The sequence below is a fragment of the Oncorhynchus keta genome, unplaced genomic scaffold (genome assembly GCF_023373465.1).
Source record: "Oncorhynchus keta strain PuntledgeMale-10-30-2019 unplaced genomic scaffold, Oket_V2 Un_contig_2759_pilon_pilon, whole genome shotgun sequence".
NCBI lineage: Eukaryota > Metazoa > Chordata > Actinopteri > Salmoniformes > Salmonidae > Oncorhynchus > Oncorhynchus keta.
In genome coordinates, this window is record NW_026285609.1 from 200,882 (window position 1) to 224,760 (window position 23,879).

The 23,879-nt window shown below is 42.8% G+C and overlaps 1 protein-coding gene and 1 pseudogene across 1 annotated transcript; both read right to left on the minus strand.

The window, feature by feature from the left end:
* Positions 1-23,879, minus strand: part of LOC127922898 (fish-egg lectin-like) — a 115,286-nt pseudogene that overhangs the window by 6,292 nt on the left and 85,115 nt on the right.
* LOC127922900 (fish-egg lectin-like) lies at positions 17,649-19,857 on the minus strand. Its single transcript, XM_052506853.1, has 5 exons — positions 19,690-19,857; positions 19,340-19,573; positions 18,948-19,165; positions 18,696-18,814; positions 17,649-18,092 (listed from the first exon to the last, which is right to left on the minus strand). Exons 1-5 carry the CDS (start codon positions 19,742-19,744, stop codon positions 17,951-17,953), a joined length of 768 nt encoding a protein of 255 aa, XP_052362813.1. The 5' UTR covers positions 19,745-19,857; the 3' UTR covers positions 17,649-17,950.

The following is a 23,879-nucleotide window of genomic DNA, read 5'->3' on the forward strand; positions in this document are numbered from 1 at the left end:
CTTAAGCCCACAGTGAAGACAACGCAAATGTGGCTTCAGGACAAGTCTCTGAATGTCCTTGAGTGGCCCAGCCAGAACCGGGACATGAACCCGATCAAACATCTCTGGAGAGACCTGAAAATGTCTGTGCAGCGATGCTGCCCATCCAGCGATGTTCCCCATCCAACCTGACAGAGCTTGAGAGGATCTGCAGAGAAGAACGGGAGAAACTCCCCAAATACAGGTGTGCCAAGCTTGTAGCATCATACCCAAGAAGACTCGAGGCTGTAATCGCTTCCAGGTGCTTAAAATAAGTACTGCGTAAAGGGTCTGAATACTTATGTAAATGTGAAATTTAAGATTTTTATACATTTAATACATTTGTAAACATTTCAAAAAAACTGTTTTGCTTTGTCATTATGGGGTAATGTGTGTAGATTGATGAGGGGAAAAAAATATTTCATACATTTTTGAATAAGGCTGTAACGTAACAAAATGTGGTCTGAATACTTTCCCAATGCACTGTGTTTTTCAACTGTGCTGTGATGTTTTACAAAAGTTCTGAACACTTCTATTCTCATAGATTCTACAAATTGTAAATTTGAAATAAAACATTTTGCTAAGAGTATTATTGTATTATTTATCGATTGACTATGACTTTTTAAATCACCCAGCATTACTTTGCATAGGGGGACATAACTTGGGTCTGGGGGCCCTCCCGTTCTTGGGGCACCTAAAGCACATATCCTGCATTTCTACACAATCTAATAAGATCCATGGCCCTTCTAGCCATCTCTGTTTAGAACAACAGAAAGTAGGCAAAAATGCTCACAGTCATCAAGCCAGGTAAGAGATGATTAAATATGTTAAAGTGATTGATAAGACAGAACTAGATCCATGATAATTCAATACTCAATGTTGTGTTGCACCTTGAACCAATAGTCTGACTTATGAACAACTCTTACAAAACAACTTTGGATTGTCTTTAAGACATCACTCTATATCAAACTTCAGCCAGACCGCCAAGCCAACCCGAGCCACCTCCACGCCGACCCCCACCAGTCTAGTCAATAACTCAGTTCTCTCCCTAACACAACTTCCTTCCCATCTTTCTTTTATTTCTCAAGGGAAAGGTTTGGAAAACAAAAGTTGAATGAAAACACACATACACCTACACATTAACAGTAACAGTATAACCTCCATATGATTCATATCATAGGCCTAATAGTACTATAGAGTTATTTTTACTTGCACACAATATAGCTGGTTCACCCTGTCCTGCCTCTAGGGTTCCATGACGCTGTAGATCCCCAATCCAACACACCCCACTCAGATTTAGGATCTTAGTGAAACATTCATTATTGGTATCAGGTGTGTTGCTAACGTTTTATATTTAAATTTTTCCCTCGCTCAACTTTTTCACCCCGGACGCTTTATCTGGACATGGTTCTACAGGACCACTACCAGCCGAAGCAAAGTAGTAACATTAACATTAAACCTTATAATTGCTGTCGCTGTACTCATAATATACAGAACGATCGGTTTATGTTGAGGATAGCCGTGCTGCAAGCAAAGCTTCAGACGCAATCGTTAGGCAAGGGTCATTTAAGTGTAGGAAAGGATGAAACAGCGTCTGTGCCACCATTAGCTCTGACAAATTGAAACCCCTAGTCATTGGCGACTCCATTACCCACGGTATTAAACGTAAAAATAATTATCCAGCGATCATACACTGATTACCAGGGGGTAGGGCAACCGACGTAAAGGCTCATCTGGAAAGGGTGCTGGCTAAGTCTAAAACGGGCGTGTGTAGAGAGTATAGGGATATTGTTATCCACGTCTGACCCAGAAAATATTAAAAACTATCGGCCTATATCATTCGGCCTAGGACCATGCCTCAGGACAACCTGGCATGATGACTCCTTGCTGTCCCCAGTCCACCTGGCCGTGCTGCTGCTCCAGTTTCAACTGATCTGCCTGCGGCTATGGAACCCTGACCTGTTCACTGGACGTGCTACCTGCCCCAGAACTGCTGTTTTCAACTCTCAAGAGACAGCAGGACCGGTAGAGATACTCTCAATGATCGGCTATGAAAAGCCAACTGACATTTACTCCTGAGGTGCTGACCTGTTGCCCCCTCTACACCTACTGTGATTATTATTATTTGACCATGCTTGTCATTTATGAACATTTGAACATCTTGGCCGTGTTCTGTTATAACCTCCAGCCGGCACAGCCAGAAGAGGACTGGCCACCCCTCATAGCCTGGTTCCTCTCTAGGTTTCTTCCTAGGTTTTGCTTCTACACCTGCATTGCTTGCTGTTTGGGATTTTAGAATGAGTTTCTGTACAGCACTTTGAGATATCAGCTGATGTAAGAAGGGCTATATTTGATTTACATCTAAAGGCTATCAAATATGGTTGTCTATTGCATTGGGGACAGAGAATAAAAGGAGCAGATTTATGGGCATGGTAGAAAATATTCAGGGCATAATGTACAGACAGGGGTTTGGTAGGGTGCGGGTACAGTGGAGGTAAACCTAGGCATTGAGTGACAATAAGAGAGGTTGCATCTCTGGAGGTGCTAGATATGCTAGTTGAGGTCACCCCATTTGTGGGGGGAAAAGCGGTATCTGAGGCATGTTGAGTGGGGCTAGGGGCTCCGCAGTAAAATAAAACAATGATAACTACCCTAAACAACAGTATATAAGCCATATTGACATTAGAGAGAGACATAAAGCGAGGCATAAAGCAATCACAGTTGTTGATTGGGAGAGCTAGCTAAGACAACAACGGGCAAGACAGCAACAGCTAATCAGCTAAGACAACAACAACAGGTAAAATGGCGATGAATGGGCAGAGAGGGTCAGTTAACTACACACAGGGCCTGAGTTCGAAGTCTGAGTTCGAAAGATAAACAAAATGGAGTACTGTGATTAATGAACAGTCCAGCAGGCATCAGCTATGGAACCAGGCATCATAGGGTCCAGTGAACAGCAATAAATGAAACAGGGAAGTCGTTACTACGCTAGCAAGCGGGAGACACGGCGTTCATAAAGGTTAGCAGGCCAGGGCTAGCAGAAGGTTCAGAGCTTACGGCAGGAATCCAGCGATGTAGTGGCTTCTAGTCATGCTAGTGAAGAGTCCGGGGGGCATCAGCTGTGTAGCCGAGTGATCATAGGGTCTACTGGGCAGGCCGGGAGATGGGCTTGGCTCAAAGGCTAGCTTCGGGGCTGGGCCAGTCGGTAGCAGCTAGCTAGCTGTGGTGATCTGGAGTAATGGTCCAGTAATGGAGTAATCTGGAGTAATGGTGGAGAAAAGCAGTCCAACATTCTCAGGGTTGATATCGCACTGAGCAGACTGGCGGGTATTATCCAGGGTAAAAGCGGCTGGTGTCTGAGCTAGAGGTAAAGGCCGCTAGCAGTGGCTAACAATGACTAACTAGCTAGTAGCTAATTAGCTGATTAGCATCTGATGGCTAGCTTCTGATGGAGGTTCTAGCTGTAAGGTCAAAAAACAATAGCGGATCCGTATCACATTGTGTGAGGCGGGTTGCCATCTTGGATCACTCTGTGATACTACTTTGAAGAATCTAAAATATTAAATATATTTTGATTTGTTTAACACTTTTTTGGCAACTACACGATTCCATATGTGTCATTTCACAGTTTTGATGTCTTCACTATTATTCTACATTGTAGAAAATAGTTAAACTAAAGAAAAACCCTTGAATGAGTAGATGTGTCCTAACTTTTGACTGGTACTGTAGGCGTTTGGAAAGTTGTTGACTGAGACATGGGAATGAAGAAAGTTTACATTCTGTCCAAACATGTTATTGTTGAATCTCATGGATCCTAAGGGGTGAAGCACAGGGCAAATGTCTGGTTTCAGTCACGGATAAGGGAGGACAGGCGTGGATTAAGGAGGGGAGAGGAATTCGGTCCAGGTCACAGGTCAGATAGAGTGAGAAGGAACAGACCACAAAGGTTTTAGCGTCAAGCGGGGCCATGACTACACCAGTGAGAGGAACCAAACAAGTTATTGACTAGCAACAGAGATGTATTGGCTGTCTAGATGTGCAAGGAGTTGATTCCGGCTAGTGGGAGGACCAGTGGGTGAATTAATTTAGTTTGAGCTTTTCGTGAGTTTTTACTTGTTCAGAACCTAACACAACCTTACCTAGTTTAAACATCACACCAAAAGTTGACCCCACTACCATCAGTTTCCACCTCAATCACAAAAGCTTGCTGTCAATGGGACTCCACCCGTTGTTTAGGCAGTCTTGATTCAGCTGGAAACAAACAGATTCAATCAGGGTTTTAGGACAATTTCAACAGTTATAATATGAAACAGATTTAAAATAACTGACACTCTCCATCCTCTACTACTCTCAGCTCTCACACTCATTCCCAGATCTTACACTCATTAAGTAGATAACATCATTCTTGTTGACTGCCCAGCAGCCAAAGGGTCCACAACTGTAGTTCTTCACACTTCCTGGCACTCTTGTCCATGGAAGGGGTGTCTGGTCCCTTGTGCGAGTCCGACAGTATGGAGTATCGTCCAACAATAAACTCCAGCATCCACCTGCTTCAGAAGGCCTGAAGACAACAAAGACAGATGGACAGACGAGCAAGCGGGAGCACGTATCTGTGAATTCTGCCAAATGACTTCATCATTTTTTCAACACCCTGAAGATATCAGGAAGGCTAAGAAGCAGGTGTCCTCTGGATAAATATTGAGTAATGCTCTCCACTAACCTGCAGCTTGCACCCAGTTACCGGCCACATACTTGTAGATTAAGTCTGCTTTGTTGACACCCCAGATCCCTGCTGGTCCTACAGTGATATGCTTCAGGGAACCAGGCAGGCGGATCCATTCATCACCTACCAGGTAGTAGGGGATTAGACTTGTGTCTGTTGCAACCAGTTGCCCCAGTCCTGCATCGATCTGCATCAGATTCTTGATGTTTACTACCTCCTGACAGTCCCAGGCTATGGAGACAAAGACATATGGGTAGATTGCACCAATAAAATCTTGATCAATTCCAAGATGATCAAGCATGTTTCAGATGATCGCGTGTCCAAGATGGCATAGCAGTTCAGACGTCTTTTGTCCTCGTCTTGTCGTGTCCCGTATATATATATATTTACAACTTTTTTCACATACATTTTATTTCTATTTTCCATCAACTCATCTTCAAAACACTCTCCTGCAACCCGCCTCACCAATTTATATTTATAAAAAAGTATTATTTACCTCAAATCTGTAATCCTCCAAGAAGCTAGCCAGAAACTCCAAGAAGCTAGCCAGAAACTAGCCAGAAGTTAGCCAGGAGCTAGCCTGAAGCTAGCCCAGAAGCTAATCCAGAAGCTAATCAGAAGCTAGTTCAGAAGCTAGTTAGCTTCTTTACTGGCAAATCGTTAGTATTCAGCTAACCACGGTTTGTGGTCATCAGCTATCCTTTAGCTCGAAAATCTATCGGCAGTTTTGTACGGCGCAGCGCAGCACGGCTCAGAACGGAACATACCGGACCAATTTTTTCTCCATGTCCCTGGATTTCAACTGCTCTCTGGACATTCATACCTGGATCTCACAGCTAGCTAACTGCTATCCGTGTGACTATCGGCTTTCGTCGATTCCGGAGCAAACATCAATTATTCCGGAGCTAGCCAGCTCTGTCAATCACTCCTAAGTTCCATCAATCACTCCTGGGCTGCAGTCACCTATCCGGACCCGTTTTACTGCCTACGCGGAGCCCCACCGGGCCTTCACAACTGGACTGCCGACGTTATCTACCCGAAGGAGTTATCCGGCTGGCTCCTCCGTCGCGACGTTACCTGAACGCCCATCTGCGGCCTGCTAACTGTTAGCTGTCTTACCGGCTACTATCTGAATATACAATCGGACAATTTATTTATTTTTATTATTATTATGTTTTCTTCTTGGGCCTCTATAACTATATCTATTGTTTTTATTTTTGTTGTTGTTGTGTGATTTGGATTAATCCCCTCTACCACACGGAACCCCACCAATCTACTGACGGAACGTAAGAGGTGGCTAATAACAGACCTCCATCCTATGCTAGTTTGCTACCGATGGCCTGGCTAGCTGTCTAAATCGCCGTGACCCCCAACCAACCTCTCCACTCACTGGACCCTTTTGATCACTCGACTAAGCATGCCTCTCCTTAATGTCAATATGTCTTGTCCATTGCTGTTCTGGTTAGTGTTTATTGGCTTATTTCACTGTAGAGCCTCCAGTCCTGCTCACTATACCTTATCCAACCTATTAGTTCCACCACCCACACATGCAATGACATCTCCTGGTTTCAATGATGTTTCTAGAGACAATATCTCTCTCTTCATCACTCAATACCTAGGTTTACCTCCACTGTATTCACATCCTACCATACCTTTGTCTGTACATTATACCTTGATGCTATTTTATCGCCCCCAGAAACCTCCTTTTAATCTCTGTTCCAGACGTTCTAGACGACCAATTCTTATTGCTTTTAGCCGCACTCTTATTCTACTCCTCCTATGTTTCTCTGCCGATGTAGAGGTGAATCCAGGCCCTGCAGTGCCAAGCTCCACTCCTATTCCCCAGGCGCTCTCTTTTGACGACTTCTGTAACCGTAATAGCCTTGGTTTCATGCATGTTAACATTAGAAACCTCCTCCCTAAGTTTGTTCTATTCACTGCTTTAGCACACTCTGCCAACCCGAATGTTCTAGCTGTGTCTGAATCCTGGCTTAGGAAGACCACCAAAAATTCTGAAATTTTAATTCCAAACTACAACATTTTCAGACAAGATAGAACTGCCAAAGGGGGCGGTGTTGCAATCTACTGCAAATATAGCCTGCAAAGTTCTGTCCTACTATCCAGGTCTGTACCCAAACAATTTGAACTTCTACTTTTAAAAATCCACCTCTCTAAAAACAAGTCTCTCACCGTTGCCACCTGCTATAGACCACCCTCTGCCCCCAGCTGTGCTCTGGACACCATATGTGAACTGATTGCCCCCCATCTATCTTCAGAGCTCGTGCTGCTAGGCGACCTAAACTGGAACATGCTTAACACCCCAGCCATCCTACAATCTAAACTTGATGCCCTCAATCTCACACAAATTATCAATGAACCTACCAGGTACCTCCCCAAAGCCTTAAACACGGGCACCCTCATAGATATCATCCTAACCATCTTCCCCTCTAAATACACCTCTGCTGTCTTCAACCAAGATCTCAGCGATCACTGCCTCATTGCCTGTATCCGTAATGGGTCAGCGGTCAAACGACCTCCACTCATCACTGTAAAACGCTCCCTGAAACACTTCAGCGAGCAGACCTTTCTAATCGACCTGGCCGGGGTATCCTGGAAGGATATTGATCTCATCCCGTCAGTAGAGGATGCCTGGATATTTTTTTTAAATGCCTTCCTAACCATCTTAAATAAACATGCCCCATTCAAGAAATTTAGAACCAGGAACAGATATAGCCCTTGGTTCTCCCCAGACCTGACTTCCCTTAACCAACACAAAAACATCCTATGGCGTTCTGCATTAGCATCGAACAGCCCCCGTGATATGCAGCTGTTCAGGGAAGCTAGAAACCATTATACACAGGCAGTTAGAAAAGCCAAGGCTAGCTTTTTCAAGCAGAAATTTGCTTCCTGCAACACTAACTCAAAAAAGTTCTGGGACACTGTAAAGTCCATGGAGAATAAGAACACCTCCTCCCAGCTGCCCACTGCGCTGAAGATAGGAAACACTGTCACCACTGATAAATCCAAAATAATTGAGAATTTCAATAAGCCTATTTCTACGGTTGGCCATGCTTTCCACCTAGCTACTCCTACCCCGGTCAACAGCACTGCACCCCCAACAGCAACTCGCCCAAGCCTTCCCCATTTCTCCTTTTCCCAAATCCGTTCAGCTGATGTTCTGAAAGAGCTGCAAAATCTGGACCCCTACAAATCAGCCGGGCTAGACAATCTGGACCCTTTCTTTCTAAAATGATCTGCCGAAATTGTTGCCACCCCTATTACTAGCCTGTTCAACCTCTCTTTCGTGTCGTCTGAGATTCCCAAAGATTGGAAAGCAGCTGCGGTCATCCCCCTCTTCAAAAGGGGGGACACTCTTGACCCAAACTGCTACAGACCTATATCTATCCTGCCATGCCTTTCTAAGGCCTTCGAAAGCCAAGTCAACAAACAGATTACCGACCATTTCGAATCTCACCATACCTTCTCTGCTATGCAACCTGGTTTCAGAGCTGGTCATGGGTGCACCTCAGCCACGCTTAAGGTCCTAAACAATATCTTAACCGCCATCGATAAGAAACATTACTGTGCAGCCGTATTCATTGATCTGGCCAAGGCTTTCGACTCTGTCAATCACCACATCCTCATCGGCAGACTCGACAGCCTTGGTTTCTCAAATGATTGCCTCGCCTGGTTCACCAACTACTTCTCTGATACCTAACTGATACTGCCCCCCTACCTAACTGCTACTGCCCCCCTACCTAACTGCTGCTGCCCCGCGACCTAACTGATACTGCCCCCTACCTAACTGCTACTGCCCCCCTACCTAACTGATACTGCCCGCCAACCTAACTGATACTGCCCCCCTACCTAACTGCTGCTGCCCCCCTACCTAACTGCTACTGCCCCCTTACCTAACTGCTACTGCCCCCCTACCTAACTGCTACTGCCACCTACCTAACTGCTACTGCCCCCTACCTAACTGCTACTGCCCCCTACCTAACTGCTGCTGCCCCCTACCTAACTGCTACTGCCCCCCTACCTAACTGCTGCTGCCCCGTGACCTAACTGATACTGCCCCCCTACCTAACTGCTACTGCCCCCTACCTAACTGCTGCTGCCCCCCTACCTAACTGCTACTGCCCCCCTACCTAACTGCTACTGCCCACCTACCTAACTGCTTCTGCCCCTACCTAACAGATAATATCCCCCCTACCTAACTGCTGCTGCCCCCCTACCTAACTGATACTGCCCCCCTACCTAACTGCTGCTGCCCCCCTACCTAACTGATACTGCCCCCCTACCTAACTGCTACTGCTCTGCAACCTAACTGATACTGCCCCCCTACCTAACTGCTTCTGCCCCCTACCTAACAGATAATATCCCCCCTACCTAACTGCTGCAGCCCCCCTACCTAACTGCTGCAGCCATGCTACCTAACTGCTACTGCCCTGCTACTGCCCTCCTACCTTACTGCTACTGCCCTGCTACCTAACTACTACTGCCTCACTACCTAACTGCTACTGCCCTGCTACTGCCCTGCTACTGCCTCACTACCTAACTACTACTGTCCTGCTACTGCTCTGCTACCTAACTGATACTGCTGCAACTTAAAGGGAAACGCAACGCTGTTTTGTCAATCTCTTGTATCAGTATCATGTTGAAATGGAATGGAATGTTATAACTATTTATCAAGGCACGACAAGACTGTGGCTTCTATGAAACCTGTTCTGAGTAACCACAGACCAGATAAACAGATACAACAATGTCACTTGTCTAGACAGGGCAAACCTGTTTTCACGATTTCTGTTAGTTCCATATATAGTACAATTATTATTATTTTTAATCAATCGTCAATATGCAGAAACAGTTTGTGATCCTCTGAAAAGCTAATGTACTCAGATGACTTGTATTTTAACACATTATCAACTGCATATGCACCAAAAACCCTATTGTTTTGACAAGTGGCATTTGATCAGATCGAACACAACTGAAAAATATGGAGAACCATTTGTTTATTACTGGTAAGAAGAGAATTTGCTAAAGACAGTCATCTACATTTTAGAGTGTCGGATGGAGATTCAGGGAGGCTGCCGAAACAGGGAAGGAAACCAACTCTGTTGCTTTTCATTTAACCTCAATGAATCATTGAACCCTACAGGGGATATCAACATTGACAAGACTTGGCTGTTATTTCAGTGGTAGCACACTGGGAAATATGTTAATGAGACATGTATTTTCAGCCAACGGAGTATTCTGAAGTTGTCAGTCTCAGCAAATTATAGTCTCTTGTTTGATCAACTCAGCTCTCTGTGTTGCAAAGGCAAACTTCAATATTTAAGTTCATAATTGTTTTACATTGAGCAGAAATCATTGGGTTGATGGAGAATTCCATGTCAGCCATGTCAGCCATATCGAAGCTCACTGGACTTTTTCCAAATTAAATGCTTTGAAGTGTACATTTAGGTAAGGTGTTTATGTCGTGTCGGCGACTGAACTATTTGAACATTGATTAATGACTAGTTATGTGATGCCTATTATGCTGCGTAGTTATGGGATGCTGATTGCTCATCTAACATTGAACTATGAACATTGGAACATTGACTGAGTGCCTAGTTATTGGACACTGATGGTAGATCGAGCTATGATCATGATGTAATATGAGAGATGATGAGCTATGACAAGGATTGCATTCTCAAATGCCTTGTTCATACAGAATGATGGATGTTTCTGCCCGCTACTAATTATTCTCAATGTGTGCACTGCATGGTGAAGCCAGACATGGAGACGACCCAAAGACGACCCAGGTCGTAGGTCACGTGCTTCATGCACATCAGGGATTTACATTAAAGTCTGAAAGGTACCTGCCCATCGGGCAAGTCAGGAATATTTTTTGGGTTACCTGAAGATTGGATCACTTCCCCGAAAATGTAAATGAGATGTTTACACTCAGAAATGCCTTTTAACTACACATAGGGGTGGACTCATGTATTTTGGTTGATATGTAATAGTTTCAGTTGGCTTGAATTCACTTTTTTCTATCACCGGCCCAATGGTGCTACCTCAGAGCAGTGGTGTTACCCCAGAGCAGTGGTGCTACCTCAGAGCAGTGGGAATACCGCAGAGCAGTGATGCTACCTGACTTCCGGCGCCAACAGAGATGGCCGCCTCGCTTCGCGTTCCTAGGAAACTATGCATTTTTTTTTTTACGTGTTATTTCTTACATTTGTACCCCAGGTAATCTTAGGTTTCTTTACATACAGTAGAGAAGAACTACTGAATATAAGAGCAACGTCAACTCACCATCTGTATGGCCAGGAATATGACTTTCCCGGAGCGGATCCTGTGTTCTGCCTTTCACCCAGGACAACGGATTGGATCCCAGCCGGCGACCCAAAACAACAACTTCGTAAAAGAGGGAAACGAAGCCGTCTTCTGTTAACCCTCGCAAGGCTGCAGGCCCAGACGGCATCCCCAGCCACGCCCTCAGAGCATGCGCAGACCAGCTGGATGGTGTGTTTACGGACATATTCAATCAATCCTTATCCCAGTCTGCTGTTCCCACATGCTTCAAGAGTGCCACCATTGTTCCTGTTCTCAAGAAAGCTAAGGTAACTGAGCTAAACGACTGCCGCCCTGTAGCACTCACTTCCGTCATCATGAAGTGCTTTCAGAGACTAGTCAAGGACCATATCACCTCCACCCTACCTGACACCCTAGACCCACTCCAATTTGCTTACCGCCCAAATAGGTCCACAGACGATGCAATCTCAACCACACTGCACACTGCCCTAACCCACCTGGACAAGAGGAATACCTATGTGAGAATGCTGTTCATCGACTACAGCTCGGCATTCAACACCATAGTACCCTCCAAGCTCGTCATCAAGCTCGAGACCCTGGGTCTCGACCCCGCCCTGTGCAACTGGGTACTGGACTTCCTGACGGGCCGCCCCCAGGTGGTGAGGGTAGGTAACAACATCTCCTCCCCGCTGATCCTCAACACGGGGCCCCACAAGGGTGCGTTCTGAGCCCTCTCCTGTACTCCCTGTTCACCCACGACTGCGTGGCCACGCACGCTCCAACTCAATCATCAAGTTTGCGGACGACACAACAGTGGTAGGCTTGATTACCAACAACGACGAGACGGCCTACAGGGAGGAGGTGAGGGCCCTCGGAGTGTGGTGTCAGGAAAATAATCTCACACTCAACGTCAACAAAACTAAGGAGATGATTGTGGACTTCAGGAAACAGCAGAGGGAACACCCCCTATCCACATCGATGGAACAGTAGTGGAGAGGGTAGCAAGTTTTAAGTTCCTTCGGCATACACATCACAGACAAACTGAATTGGTCCACTCACACTGACAGCGTCGTGAAGAAGGCGCAGCAGCGCCTTCAACCTCAGGAGGCTGAAGAAATTCGGCTTGTCACCAAAAGCACTCACAAACTTCTACAGATGCACAATCGAGAGCATCCTGGCGGGCTGTATCACCGCCTGGTACGGCAACTGCTCCGCCCTCAACCGTAAGGCTCTCCAGAGGGTAGTGAGGACTGCACAACGCATCACCAGTGGGGGCAAACTACCTGCCCTCCAGGACACCTACACCACCCGATGTTACAGGAAGGCCATAAAGATCATCAAGGACATCAACCACCCGAACCACTGCCTGTTCACCCCGCTATCATCCAGAAGGCGAGGTCAGTACAGGTGCATCAAAGCTGGGACCGAGAGACTGAAAAACAGCTTCTATCTCAAGGCTATCAGACTGTTAAACAGCCACCACTAACATTGAGTGGCTGCTGCCAACACACTGTCATTGACACTGACCCAACTCCAGCCACTTTAATAATGGGAATTGATGGGAAATGATGTAAATGTATCACTAGCCACTTTAAACAATGCTACCTTATATAATGTTACTTACCCTACATTATTCATCTCATATGCATACTGTACATCATACTGCATCCTTATGTAATACATGTATCACTAGCCACTTTAACTATGCCACTTTGTTTACTTTGTCTACATACTCATCTCATATGTATATACTGTACTCTATATCATCTACTGCATCCTTATGTAATACATGTATCACTAGCCACTTTAACTATGCCACTTTGTTTACTTTGTCTACATACTCATCTCATATGTATATACTGTACTCGATACCATCTACTGTATGCTGCTCTGTACCATCACTCATTCATATATCCTTATGTACATATTCCTTATCCCCTTACACTGTGTATAAGACAGTAGTTTTGGAATTGTTAGTTAGATTACTTGTTGGTTATCACTGCATTGTCGGAACTAGAAGCACAAGCATTTCGCTACACTCGCATTAACATCTGCTAACCATGTGTATGTGACAAATAAAATTTGATTTGATTTGATGGTAGGCTTTGTTACTTTGGTCCCAGCTCTCTGCAGGTGATTCACTAGGTCCCCCTGTGTGGTTCTGGGATTTTTGCTCATCGTTCTTGTGATCATTTTGACACCACTGGGTGAGATCTTGCATGGAGCCCCAGGTCGAGGGCGATTATCAGTGGTCTTGTATGTCTTCCATTTCCTAATAATTGCTCCCACAGTTGATTTCTTCAAACCAAGCTGCTTACCTATTGCAGATTCAGTCTTCCCAGCCTAGTGCAGGTCTACAATTTTGTTTCTGGTGTCCTTTGACAGCTCTTTGGTCTTGGCCATAGTGGAGTTTGGAGTGTGACTGTTTGAGGTTGTGGACAGGTGTCTTTAATAAAGGTAACGAGTGGAGGACAGAGGAGCCACGTAAAGAAGAAGTTACAGGTCTGTGAGAGCCAGAAATCTTGCTTGTTTGTAGGTGACCAAATACTTATTTTCCACCATAATTTGCAAATAAATTCATTAAAAATCCTACAATGTGATTTTATGGATTTCTCTTCTTCTAACTTTGTCTGTCATACTTGAAGTGTACCTATGATGAAAATTACAGGCCTCTCTCATCTTTTTAATTGGGAGAACGTGCACAATTGGTGGCTGACCTAATACTTTTTTGCCCCACTGTATAAGTTAAATAAAAAATATTTCTGACTTGGCCCACAGAGATCCTTAGGGACTGTATATGTAATTCTATGATTAAGCCCATAAAAAATGTTGGTGCACGTGCTTGATCCCGTACTTGGATATAGTATATGGTAGAAATAGTATGAAGCCTTTTCTGTAGCCTACAGGGAGGAGATCAAATGTATGAAGCAACAGCCTGTTTTACAAACGGTGGGCCTAACACATTATATATAAAATCCTTTGATGGCCTACATGGTACTCTACACCCCAGTGAGCACGGGCCGACGCCAATGTCCTCTGGACGTCTTTTTTTGGTCCTGTTAGACCTGATGTTATTTTTTGGTGTTTCACAATGGTAGGCCTACCATATAGATGGCCATTCATAAAACGCTGTTTCAGGCGACACTGTAGGCTACACCCCAGTAAACACGGATAAATGCAGACACCTTTTGGACATCTTTTTTTGGTCCTGTCTGGACCGGCCTTGATTTCTATGTCCACGGAAGTTGGTTTTTAGTCCGGTCCAAACCTAAATCTAAACCAGTCATAGATGTCTATGTTTGGTTCAGATAAAAATGACGTCAAAACATGTTATACCGTAGCTTTGATTGCACTGATCATGTCAACATCATACTTTCAAAATCTTAGCTAGCATGATAGCTAGATAGACAAGCAGTCATCATTATGAATCACATTGTCAATGTACTGGGAAATCCTTTTCAATCCTTATCATATGAAGATACATTATAAATAAAACATCTCTTTGCTCATCGGCCATTGGACATAAACATTACACAAGTCAGAAATCACAAATTCAACAATTTGCTGCAAGTGCCGCAAAGCAATCACTATTTTGCTTCCCCTGCCCGCTATTCAGTGGAGAGGGTGTGTGGTCCAAGTCTGGTTTAAAGGATGGAAAACATCTGTCTGAATGGGTCTCATTATCAAGCTTAAAAGGATAAACATTCCCACGCAACATTATGGGCCAGAAAAGGTTGAAATCATTGGTCATGCATCAATCCAGCATGACTTCATCCAGAGAATGCCAGACTTTGATGACCAAGTTTGATGATGACAAAGTTTGCCTACAAGAGGGACTGCCACGCCACCTTCCTTATGTAAACTGACAGTGGTGCACCTAACCTATAGCCAATAGCCAGTTTTAGCGAACTGTCATTATTGAATATTGTAAGAGCTTTTATTGTCTGCTTCTTTGCCCCTGTTATTTATCCTACTATTCTGACTTGGTGTATAGGGGGAATACAGTAAGAACGGCCCATTCTGTTTCTGTACATTTCAAAAGGGCTGAAACAAATAGGCATATCAACTAATTCCATTTAAACTCGCTGATTAATGTCATAATCAAAATGATGGCTTCCCTCTTATCCACAAATTTTTCCCGTAAGCCGTATTTTGTACATCTCAATTGTTATATTGCTTATATAGGTCTATCTCATGAGTATCTTGTTCATTATTTTAGGTAATGTTGGAATTATGCATTTAATTGTTTTGCTTACTTTGTGTATTATAATTAGCTCAGGTGTTTTTCTCCATGTAATTCCAGTTGATTTTGCGAGGGTTGTTTTGTTTGCTCAATGCGCTGTCGGTATATTTCACATAAAAGTGAATCCTCGTGATTGTATTTTCCTTCCTTTTTAGACCACAAATGCCTAATAAAATATTTCAAATTTCAGGCTAACTCTCTCTCTCTCAATGTGTGTCTGTGGTGATTTAATGAAGAGTGAAGTTTAGGCCTCAACACATTGCTGAATTTATCTGAAATAACGTCTGAATTTCTGTCTGTGTCCATTTTGAAAGTACTAAAGGAATAGGCCTACCTCGTCGCAGATCGTTTGCTAATGATCAGAACAAACATTGTGAATTTACTGAACATAAATGTAATAATGTTCGTGTATGGTTCAAAAGTCTAAACTCATGTCGGCATATGTTATTATTGAAGGAGAATGTGATTCTTATCGAGGTACACAAATCCACAAGGAATCCGTAGAAACCATATTTATTTAAGCAAGTCTGCCATATCAGCTGTTTTTATAAAATGCAGTAAATTATGCCGAATTAACTGTATTGCTGCCAGACGATGCTCAGCCTGGTCTCATAAACGTAAGTCTGGGACACTCAAATTAGTATGATATGTTAGGTTTGCTATGACACATGATTACTTAAGTCTGGGTGGATGGGTGGGCGTATAACGCGTTTGAATCTCATCACGGCTAGCTTTAGCAATTGAGCTAATTAGCAACTTCCACTACTTACTATTTATTAGGTACTTCACAACTACTTAACATGTTAGCTAACCCTTCCCCTAACCTTAACCCTTTAACCTAACTCCTAAACGTAATCCCTAACCTAGCCTAGCTAACATTAGCCAGCTAGCTAACGTTAGCCACCTCAACAGAATATGTAACATATTGTAAGTTTTGCAAGTTCGTAACATATAATACAATTTATAATTTGTAACATATCGTATGAAAATGGTAATGGACATCCACAAATGAATACATCCCATACGAAATGTAACATATCATACTAAATAGTGGTCTCGGATTTACGTACAGAATAATACTAATTACTCTGAGACCAGGTTGCCAGGCTCCGCTGATAGTCAGGTGTATTGGTGGTAAGGATTCACTCCATGGTGCAGAAAGGAAAGCTCTGCTGTCTGGATAGCTTTATGTGGGCCCTAACAGTTTGTGGGCACTGTCTGTCACCCTTATACTGCAATTAATGGATTGTTTTGTAATGTACTTTAATGTACTACCGGTACTTAAGTAATTTTTTGGTATCTGTACTTTACTTTTTATATTTTTGCCAACTTGTACTTTTACTTCACTACATTCCTAAAAAAAACAATGTACTTTTAACTCCATACATTTTCCCTTGCACCCAAAAGTAAATGGTTCGATTCACACCCTTATCAGAGAACATCCCTTGTCATTGTCACGACTTCCACCGAAGGTGGCTCCTCTTCCTGTTCGGGAGGTGCTCGGTGGTCGTCGATGCCGGCCTACTAGCTTCCACCAATCCATTTTCCATTCTTTTTCGTTTGTGTCTGTCTGTTTCTGACACCTGTGTTCTATTGAGTTAATTTATGTGGGTTTATTAACCTCGTTGCCTGCTGTTATTTTGTGCGGGAATATGTCTGTGTTTGTTCGGGGCCTGTGCTAGATTGCGCCACAGGCTAACGGTCGTCTGTGCCGTTGTGATTTATTTAGGAGTAGATTGTTTTTTTCCCTCCTGTTGTCACTTCGAATTCCTGTTTTGTTGGGCGCCATCGTTGGGTTTGTTTCCTGACCAGTTTTGTTAAGTTTTGGACTTCCAAATAAATATTTTAATATTTGGACCTCAGTGCTCTCCTGCTCCTGACTCTTGCACCTACCTCGTCCTAGTGAGGCACCTTACAGTCATCCCTACTGCCTCTGATCTGGTGAAATCACTAAAGAGTGTTAGGGTATTCCCCTAGCGATCCGTACATTTTTTTTATTGTGCCATCTGGTTTACTTAAAATAAGGAATTTTTACTTTTACTTTTGATACTTATGTACATTTTTAGCAATTCCATTTACTTCTAGTACTTAAGTATATTTCAAACCAAATACTTTTCGACTTTTAATCAAGTAGTATTTTACTTGGTGACTTTCACTTGAGTAATTTTCTAATAAGGTATCTTGACTTTTACTCAAGTATGACAATTAAGTACTTTTTTCTACCAGTGTAGTGGCTTTGCTGGAATGTATCTAAAACAATTTGTTGAGTTTGCCCCACCAAGATGTACATGCTAAAATTGTCACTGGCAGAGCAACTAAAATCCCCCTGTTCAATATGAAAACAAAGAAACACGGAAATTACAATAGCTTCAAACTGAATGCTTTATTTTTACGGGACATGATTATATAATGAGATAATAAGCATTTAAAAGGATTCCATCCATCTCAATGAATAACCTCTGAAGCAAGATCATTAAGATCAGTGATTACTATTGACAGATATAAAGTACTGAAAAGTATAGTTAGTAGTAGGTTTTAGAATGAAGGATTCTTATGAACTGATGTTGGGCATTCTCAAGCGGAAGGCTGTTCCAGAAAGAGAGATCAATGAGTTAGCAAGTGAACTTTAGACAGATCCCGAACGGCATTCAGACGCAGAGGAGAGGCTAAGGTGTGCACACCATGGTGACTCCAGACTTGGAGATGACCCAAAGACGGCCCAGGTCATAGGTTACGTGGCCCATGCGCATGGACATAGGGATATTGCTCCATCCGGTGCCCTCTGGTTTACTGGCTGTGATGCCGTCTCTGTGTTGAAGAAAGGGGTGGGGTTCATGTTTTAAAGCTTATCCATTTTTTTAAGTACATCCATTTTTGGAATGTAATAATTGAATATAGCCATAGATTTTTGAAGACTAAAAATTCTGCCTCTTGAGCTTTATTCAACCACAAAAGAAGCTAAAATGTAAGCTTTTACTCAATTGTTTGTAAACAATGTTATTGTAAACAAACAATGTATAGCTTTAAAAAACATGTTACATTTTTTTAAACAAATAATTGATCTGTCTTTGCATCCGTAGCTCCATGTATGAATTAGAGGTTGGTTACATTTCTCTAACTACATTCCTCAGCTGTTTACCAAAACAAGTGGTGGGGTGTCTGGGAAGTTGTTGTTTTTATCCCAAACTGTAGCTTCACAGGACATCCCACTTTTACATACTTTATCGTACAACGTCTACACGTCTTTATAAGTCCTATAAGTTTAGATCGGATTATATTTGACTGATTTTATTTATGTATCTACAGTATTTTTAGTTGTGTAAAGAGCTTCACAAAGCATGTACAGTAAGGATAATAATTATAATTAAAAGGTATACCATTATTATACACATAGTTCAGTAGTAACCTTACCTGGAATAAACTTGGCCTGCAGAGTTGACCCCAAAGACTCTACCATCAGTTGCCACCTCAATCATGGAAAGCTTGCCGTCAATGTGACTCCACCCGTTGTTTTGACAGTCTTGATTCAGCTGGAAACAAACAGATACAATCAGTGTTTTAGGACAATTACAACAGATATAATATGAAACCGTTTTAGAATAACTGAGGTTCTCCATCCTCTACTACTCTACTCCAGCTCTCACACTCTTTCCCAGATCTTACACTCATTAAGTAGATATCATCATTCTTGTTGACTGCCCAGCACCCAAAGGGTCCACAGCTGTAGTACTTCACAGCTCCTGGCAATCCTGTCCATGGAAGAGGTGAGCCTGGACCCTTGTAGCCAACTGTGGCACTACGTGTCAGACAGAATGGAGTATCGTCCATGTTGGCCCCCGCAATAAACTGTTCACCTCCAGCATCCAACTGTTTCAGAAGGCCTGAAGACCACAAAGACAGACAGACGGACAAGCAAACAAGGAGCACATATCTGTGAGTACTGCCAAATGACCTACAAGTTTACAATTTAAAATGTTTTCAACAGCCTGATGATATCAGGAAAGCTGAAAACAAGGTGTCATCTGGATAAATATTGAGTAATTCTCTCCACTAACCTGCAGCTTGCACCCAGTTACCAGCCACATACTTGTAGATTGCATAGTCCTTGTTGACACCCCAGATCCCTGCTGGTCCTACAGTGATATGCTTCAGGGAACCAGGCAGGCGGATCCATTTATCACCTACCAGGTAGTAGGGGGTTTGACTTGTGTCCGTAGCAACCACTTGTCCCAGTCCTGCATCGATCTGCATCAGATTCTTGATGTTTACAACAGGCTGACAGTCCCAGGCTATGGAGACAAAGACATGAGTAGAGCACACAGACAACAAGGAGGATGACATTATGGAGCGAACTTGATGATCAATTTCAAGTTGATCAAGCATGTTTCAGATGATGGTTACTTACCATGACTGATGGCCAGGAGACAGAGGACCAATAGGACGGCTGCAGTGACTCTCATGATGTCTCTGTAGATCTACAGTATACGTTTGGTTGTACACCAGACTTCAATTGTCCCCTTGCAAGACTTTGAGCTTTTATAGCCCTGCACATACCTTTCACCAATGATGGCTTCCTGTTCCACCTGTTTAACAAAGAGATCACCTGATGACAAAGATCATTATTTCGTTCTTCTCATGTTTTCTGTGTTTACATTGTAGTATGCCTTTGCCATGTTTACATTTTGAAATACAAACAGTGCCCATAGAAAGTCCACACCCAACTTGGATTTCTTCACATAGTATTTACAAAGTTTACAAAGTGTATATGCGCCAAATACAACAAGTCCTTAACCAACAATGCAGTTGAAATAAATAAGTATTAAGTAAAAAATAAAATATATTTAAAGAGCAGCAGTAAAATAACAGTAGCGAGGCTATTTCGAGGGGGTACCGGTACAGTGTCAATGTGTGTGTGTGTGTGTGTGGGGGGCAGACTTAACTCAAAACTCAAGCAGACTTAACTCAAAACTGTAACTTGGCCACTCAGGAACATTCTCTGTCTTCTTGGTAACTGTCACGCCCTGACCTTAGTTATCTATGTTTTCTTTATTATTTGGTTAGGTCAGATTGTGACAAGGGTGGTTTGTTTAGTTTTTGTATTGTCTAGGGTTTTTTGTATGTCTAGGGGTTGTCTAGTCTAGGTGTTTATATGTCTAAGGTTGCCTAGATTCTCAATCAGAGGCAGCTGTTTATCGTTGTCTCTGATCGGGGACCATATTGAGGTAGCCATATTCCTTGGGTATTTTGTAGGTTGTTATTCTAGGTTTAGTTGCCTGTTCTGCACTAGCCATATTCCCTGGGTATTTTGTAGGTTGCTATTCTATGTTTAGTTGCCTGTTCTGCACTAGTCATATTCCTTGGGTATTTTGTAGGTTGCTATTCTATGTTTAGTTGCCTGTTCTGCACTAGCCTTATTCCCTGGGTATTTTGTAGGTTGTTATTCTAGCTTTAGTTGCCTGTTCTGCACTAGTCATATTCCTTGGGTATTTTGTAGGTTGTTATTCTAGGTTTAGTTGCCTGTTCTGCACTAGTCATATTCCCTGGGTATTTTGTAGGTTGTTATTCTAGCTTTAGTTGCCTGTTCTGCACTAGCCATATTCCTGGGTATTTTGTAGGTTGTTATTCTAGCTTTAGTTGCCTGTTCTGCACTAGCCATATTCCCTGGGTATTTTGTAGGTTGTTATTCTAGCTTTAGTTGCCTGTTCTGCATTCCCTAGCCATATTCCATATTCCTGGGTATTTTGTAGGTTGTTATTCTAGCTTTAGTTGCCTGTTCTGCACTAGCCATATTCCCTGGGTATTTTGTAGGTTGTTATTCTAGCTTTAGTTGCCTGTTCTGCACTAGCCAGGTTGTTATTTAGCTTTAGTTGCCTGTTCTGCACTAGTATTTGGGTATTTTGTAGGTTGTTATTCTAGCTTTAGTTGCCTGTTCTGCACTAGCCATATTCCTGGGTATTTTGTAGGTTGTTATTCTAGCTTTAGTTGCCTGTTCTGCCTGGGTAGCCATATTCCTTGGGTATTTTGTAGGTTGTTATTCTAGCTTTAGTTGCCTGTTCTGCACTAGCCATATTCCCTGGGTATTTTGTAGGTTGTTATTCTAGCTTTAGTTGCCTGTTCTGCACTAGCCATATTCCCTGGGTATTTTGTAGGTTGTTATTCTAGCTTTAGTTGCCTGTTCTGCACTAGCCATATTCCCTGGGTATTTTGTAGGTTGTTATTCTAGCTTTAGTTGCCTGTTCTGCACTAGCCATATTCCCTGGGTATTTTGTAGGTTGTTATTCTAGCTTTAGTTGCCTGTTCTGCACTAGCCATATTCCTTGGGTATTTTGTAGCTTTAGTTGCCTGTTCCAGCCATATTCCCTGGGTATTTTGTAGGTTGTTATTCTAGCTTTAGTTGCCTGTTCCACTAGCCATATTCCCTGGGTATTTTGTAGGTTGTTATTCTAGCTTTAGTTGCCTGTTCTGCACTAGCCATATTCCCTGGGTATTTTGTAGGTTGTTATTCTAGCTTTAGTTGCCTGTTCTGCACTAGCCATATTCCCTGGGTATTTTGTAGGTTGTTATTCTAGCTTTAGTTGCCTGTTCTGCACTAGCCATATTCCCTGGGTATTTTTAGGTTGTTATTCTAGCTTTAGTTGCCTGTTATTCTAGGTTGTTATTTAGCTTTAGTTGCCTGTTCTTAGTTGCCTGTTCTGCACTAGCCATATTCCCTGGGTATTTTGTAGGTTGTTATTCTAGCTTTAGTTGCCTGTTCTGCACTAGCCATATTCCCTGGGTATTTTGTAGGTTGTTATTCTAGCTTTAGTTGCCTGTTCTGCACTAGCCATATTCCTGGGTATTTTGTAGGTTGTTATTCTAGCTTTAGTTGCCTGTTCTGCACTAGCCATATTCCTGGGTATTTTGTAGGTTGTTATTCTAGTTGCTTTAGTTGCCTGTTCTGCACTAGCCATATTCCCTGGTATTTTGTAGGTTGTTTTTGTTTAGTTGCCTGTTCTGCACTAGTTATTCTGGGTATTTTGTAGGTTGTTATTCTTTAGTTGCCTGTTCTGCACTAGCCATATTCCTGGGTATTTTGTAGGTTGTTATTCTAGCTTTAGTTGCCTGTTCTGCACTAGCCATATTCCCTGGGTATTTTGTAGGTTGTTATTCTAGCTTGCACTAGCCATATTCCTGGGTATTTTGTAGGTTGTTAGTTGCCTGTTCTGCACTAGCCATATTCCCTGGGTATTTTGTAGGTTGTTATTCTAGCTTTAGTTGCCTGTTCTGCACTAGCCTGTTCTGCACTAGCCATATTCCTGGGTATTTTGTAGGTTGTTATTCTAGCTTTAGTTGCCTGTTCTGCACTAGCCATATTCCCTGGGTATTTTGTAGGTTGTTATTCTAGCTTTAGTTGCCTGTTCTGCACTAGTCATATTCCTTGGGTATTTTGTAGGTTGTTATTCTAGCTTTAGTTGCCTGTTCTGCACTAGTCATATTCCCTGGGTATTTTGTAGGTTGTTATTCTAGGTTTAGTTGCCTGTTCTGCACTAGTCATATTCCTTGGGTATTTTGTAGGTTATTATTCTAGGTTTAGTTGCCTGTTCTGCACTAGCCATATTGTCTCACGGTTCGTTTTGTTATTTAGTTCTGTTCAGTGTTCTCTCTTTAATTAAAGAGTTATGTTCACTTACCACGCTGCGCCTTTATCTCCTCATTTTGATGACCGTGACAGTAACCAATCAGTGTAGATTTGTCTTAGTCCTGTTGAAAGGTGAATTCCTCTCCCGGTGTCTGGTGTGAAGCAGACTGATCAGGTTGTCCTCTATGATTTTTCCTGTACTTAGCTTCATCCTATTTCTTTTCATCCTGAAAAACTCCCCAGTCTTTGCCAATGTCAAGCATACCCATACCATGATGGTAATAGTATTCACGTGGGTAAAGATGATGGCCTCCTCTGGTGAGAAAAACAGCCTAGACCAGGAAGAGCCTGTTGAGGATGCTGGTGACCAGCCTTTGCTTAGTTTCCGTGGTCTCTTTGTTATATTTTTGTGATGACCAGACTTCAGTGTGTTTTTGATGGTGACCAACATAAGCCAGTCACCAGAATCAAGTCACGTCATGCTGGCTTGAAAATGGATGTTTAATACCTATCAGAATCTACCCAGAGTGGGGATATAAAACATTTTGAACTTTTCTTCTCACACAATATGCATCCAGAATGACTGCCGGGGTTAGAAATATCACTAAATACGACCCAAACTGTTGGACGTGGTCAGACCAGCTTGACCAGCTTCGTCACCAGTATAACAGCATCACCATTATAAGCTTGTATGTGTCCAAAACACAGTGAAGGTTTGTCACCTGTGTCGAAAACACAGTGAAGGCTTGTCACCATTGTCCAAAATACACTGAAGGCTTGTCACCAGCAAAACCAGCTAGACCATGCTGGTCAGACCAGCTAGAGCATAATGTATACCACCTGCTGTCTACCACCAGGCTCTTGATGATAGTGTTCTGAGGGGTATGGGGTTAATGCCTGAAATCAATACACATATCTTTAGTGTTTGTCACATTCAGTTGTAAGAATATACTGTCGCATCAATGTACAAAATCATT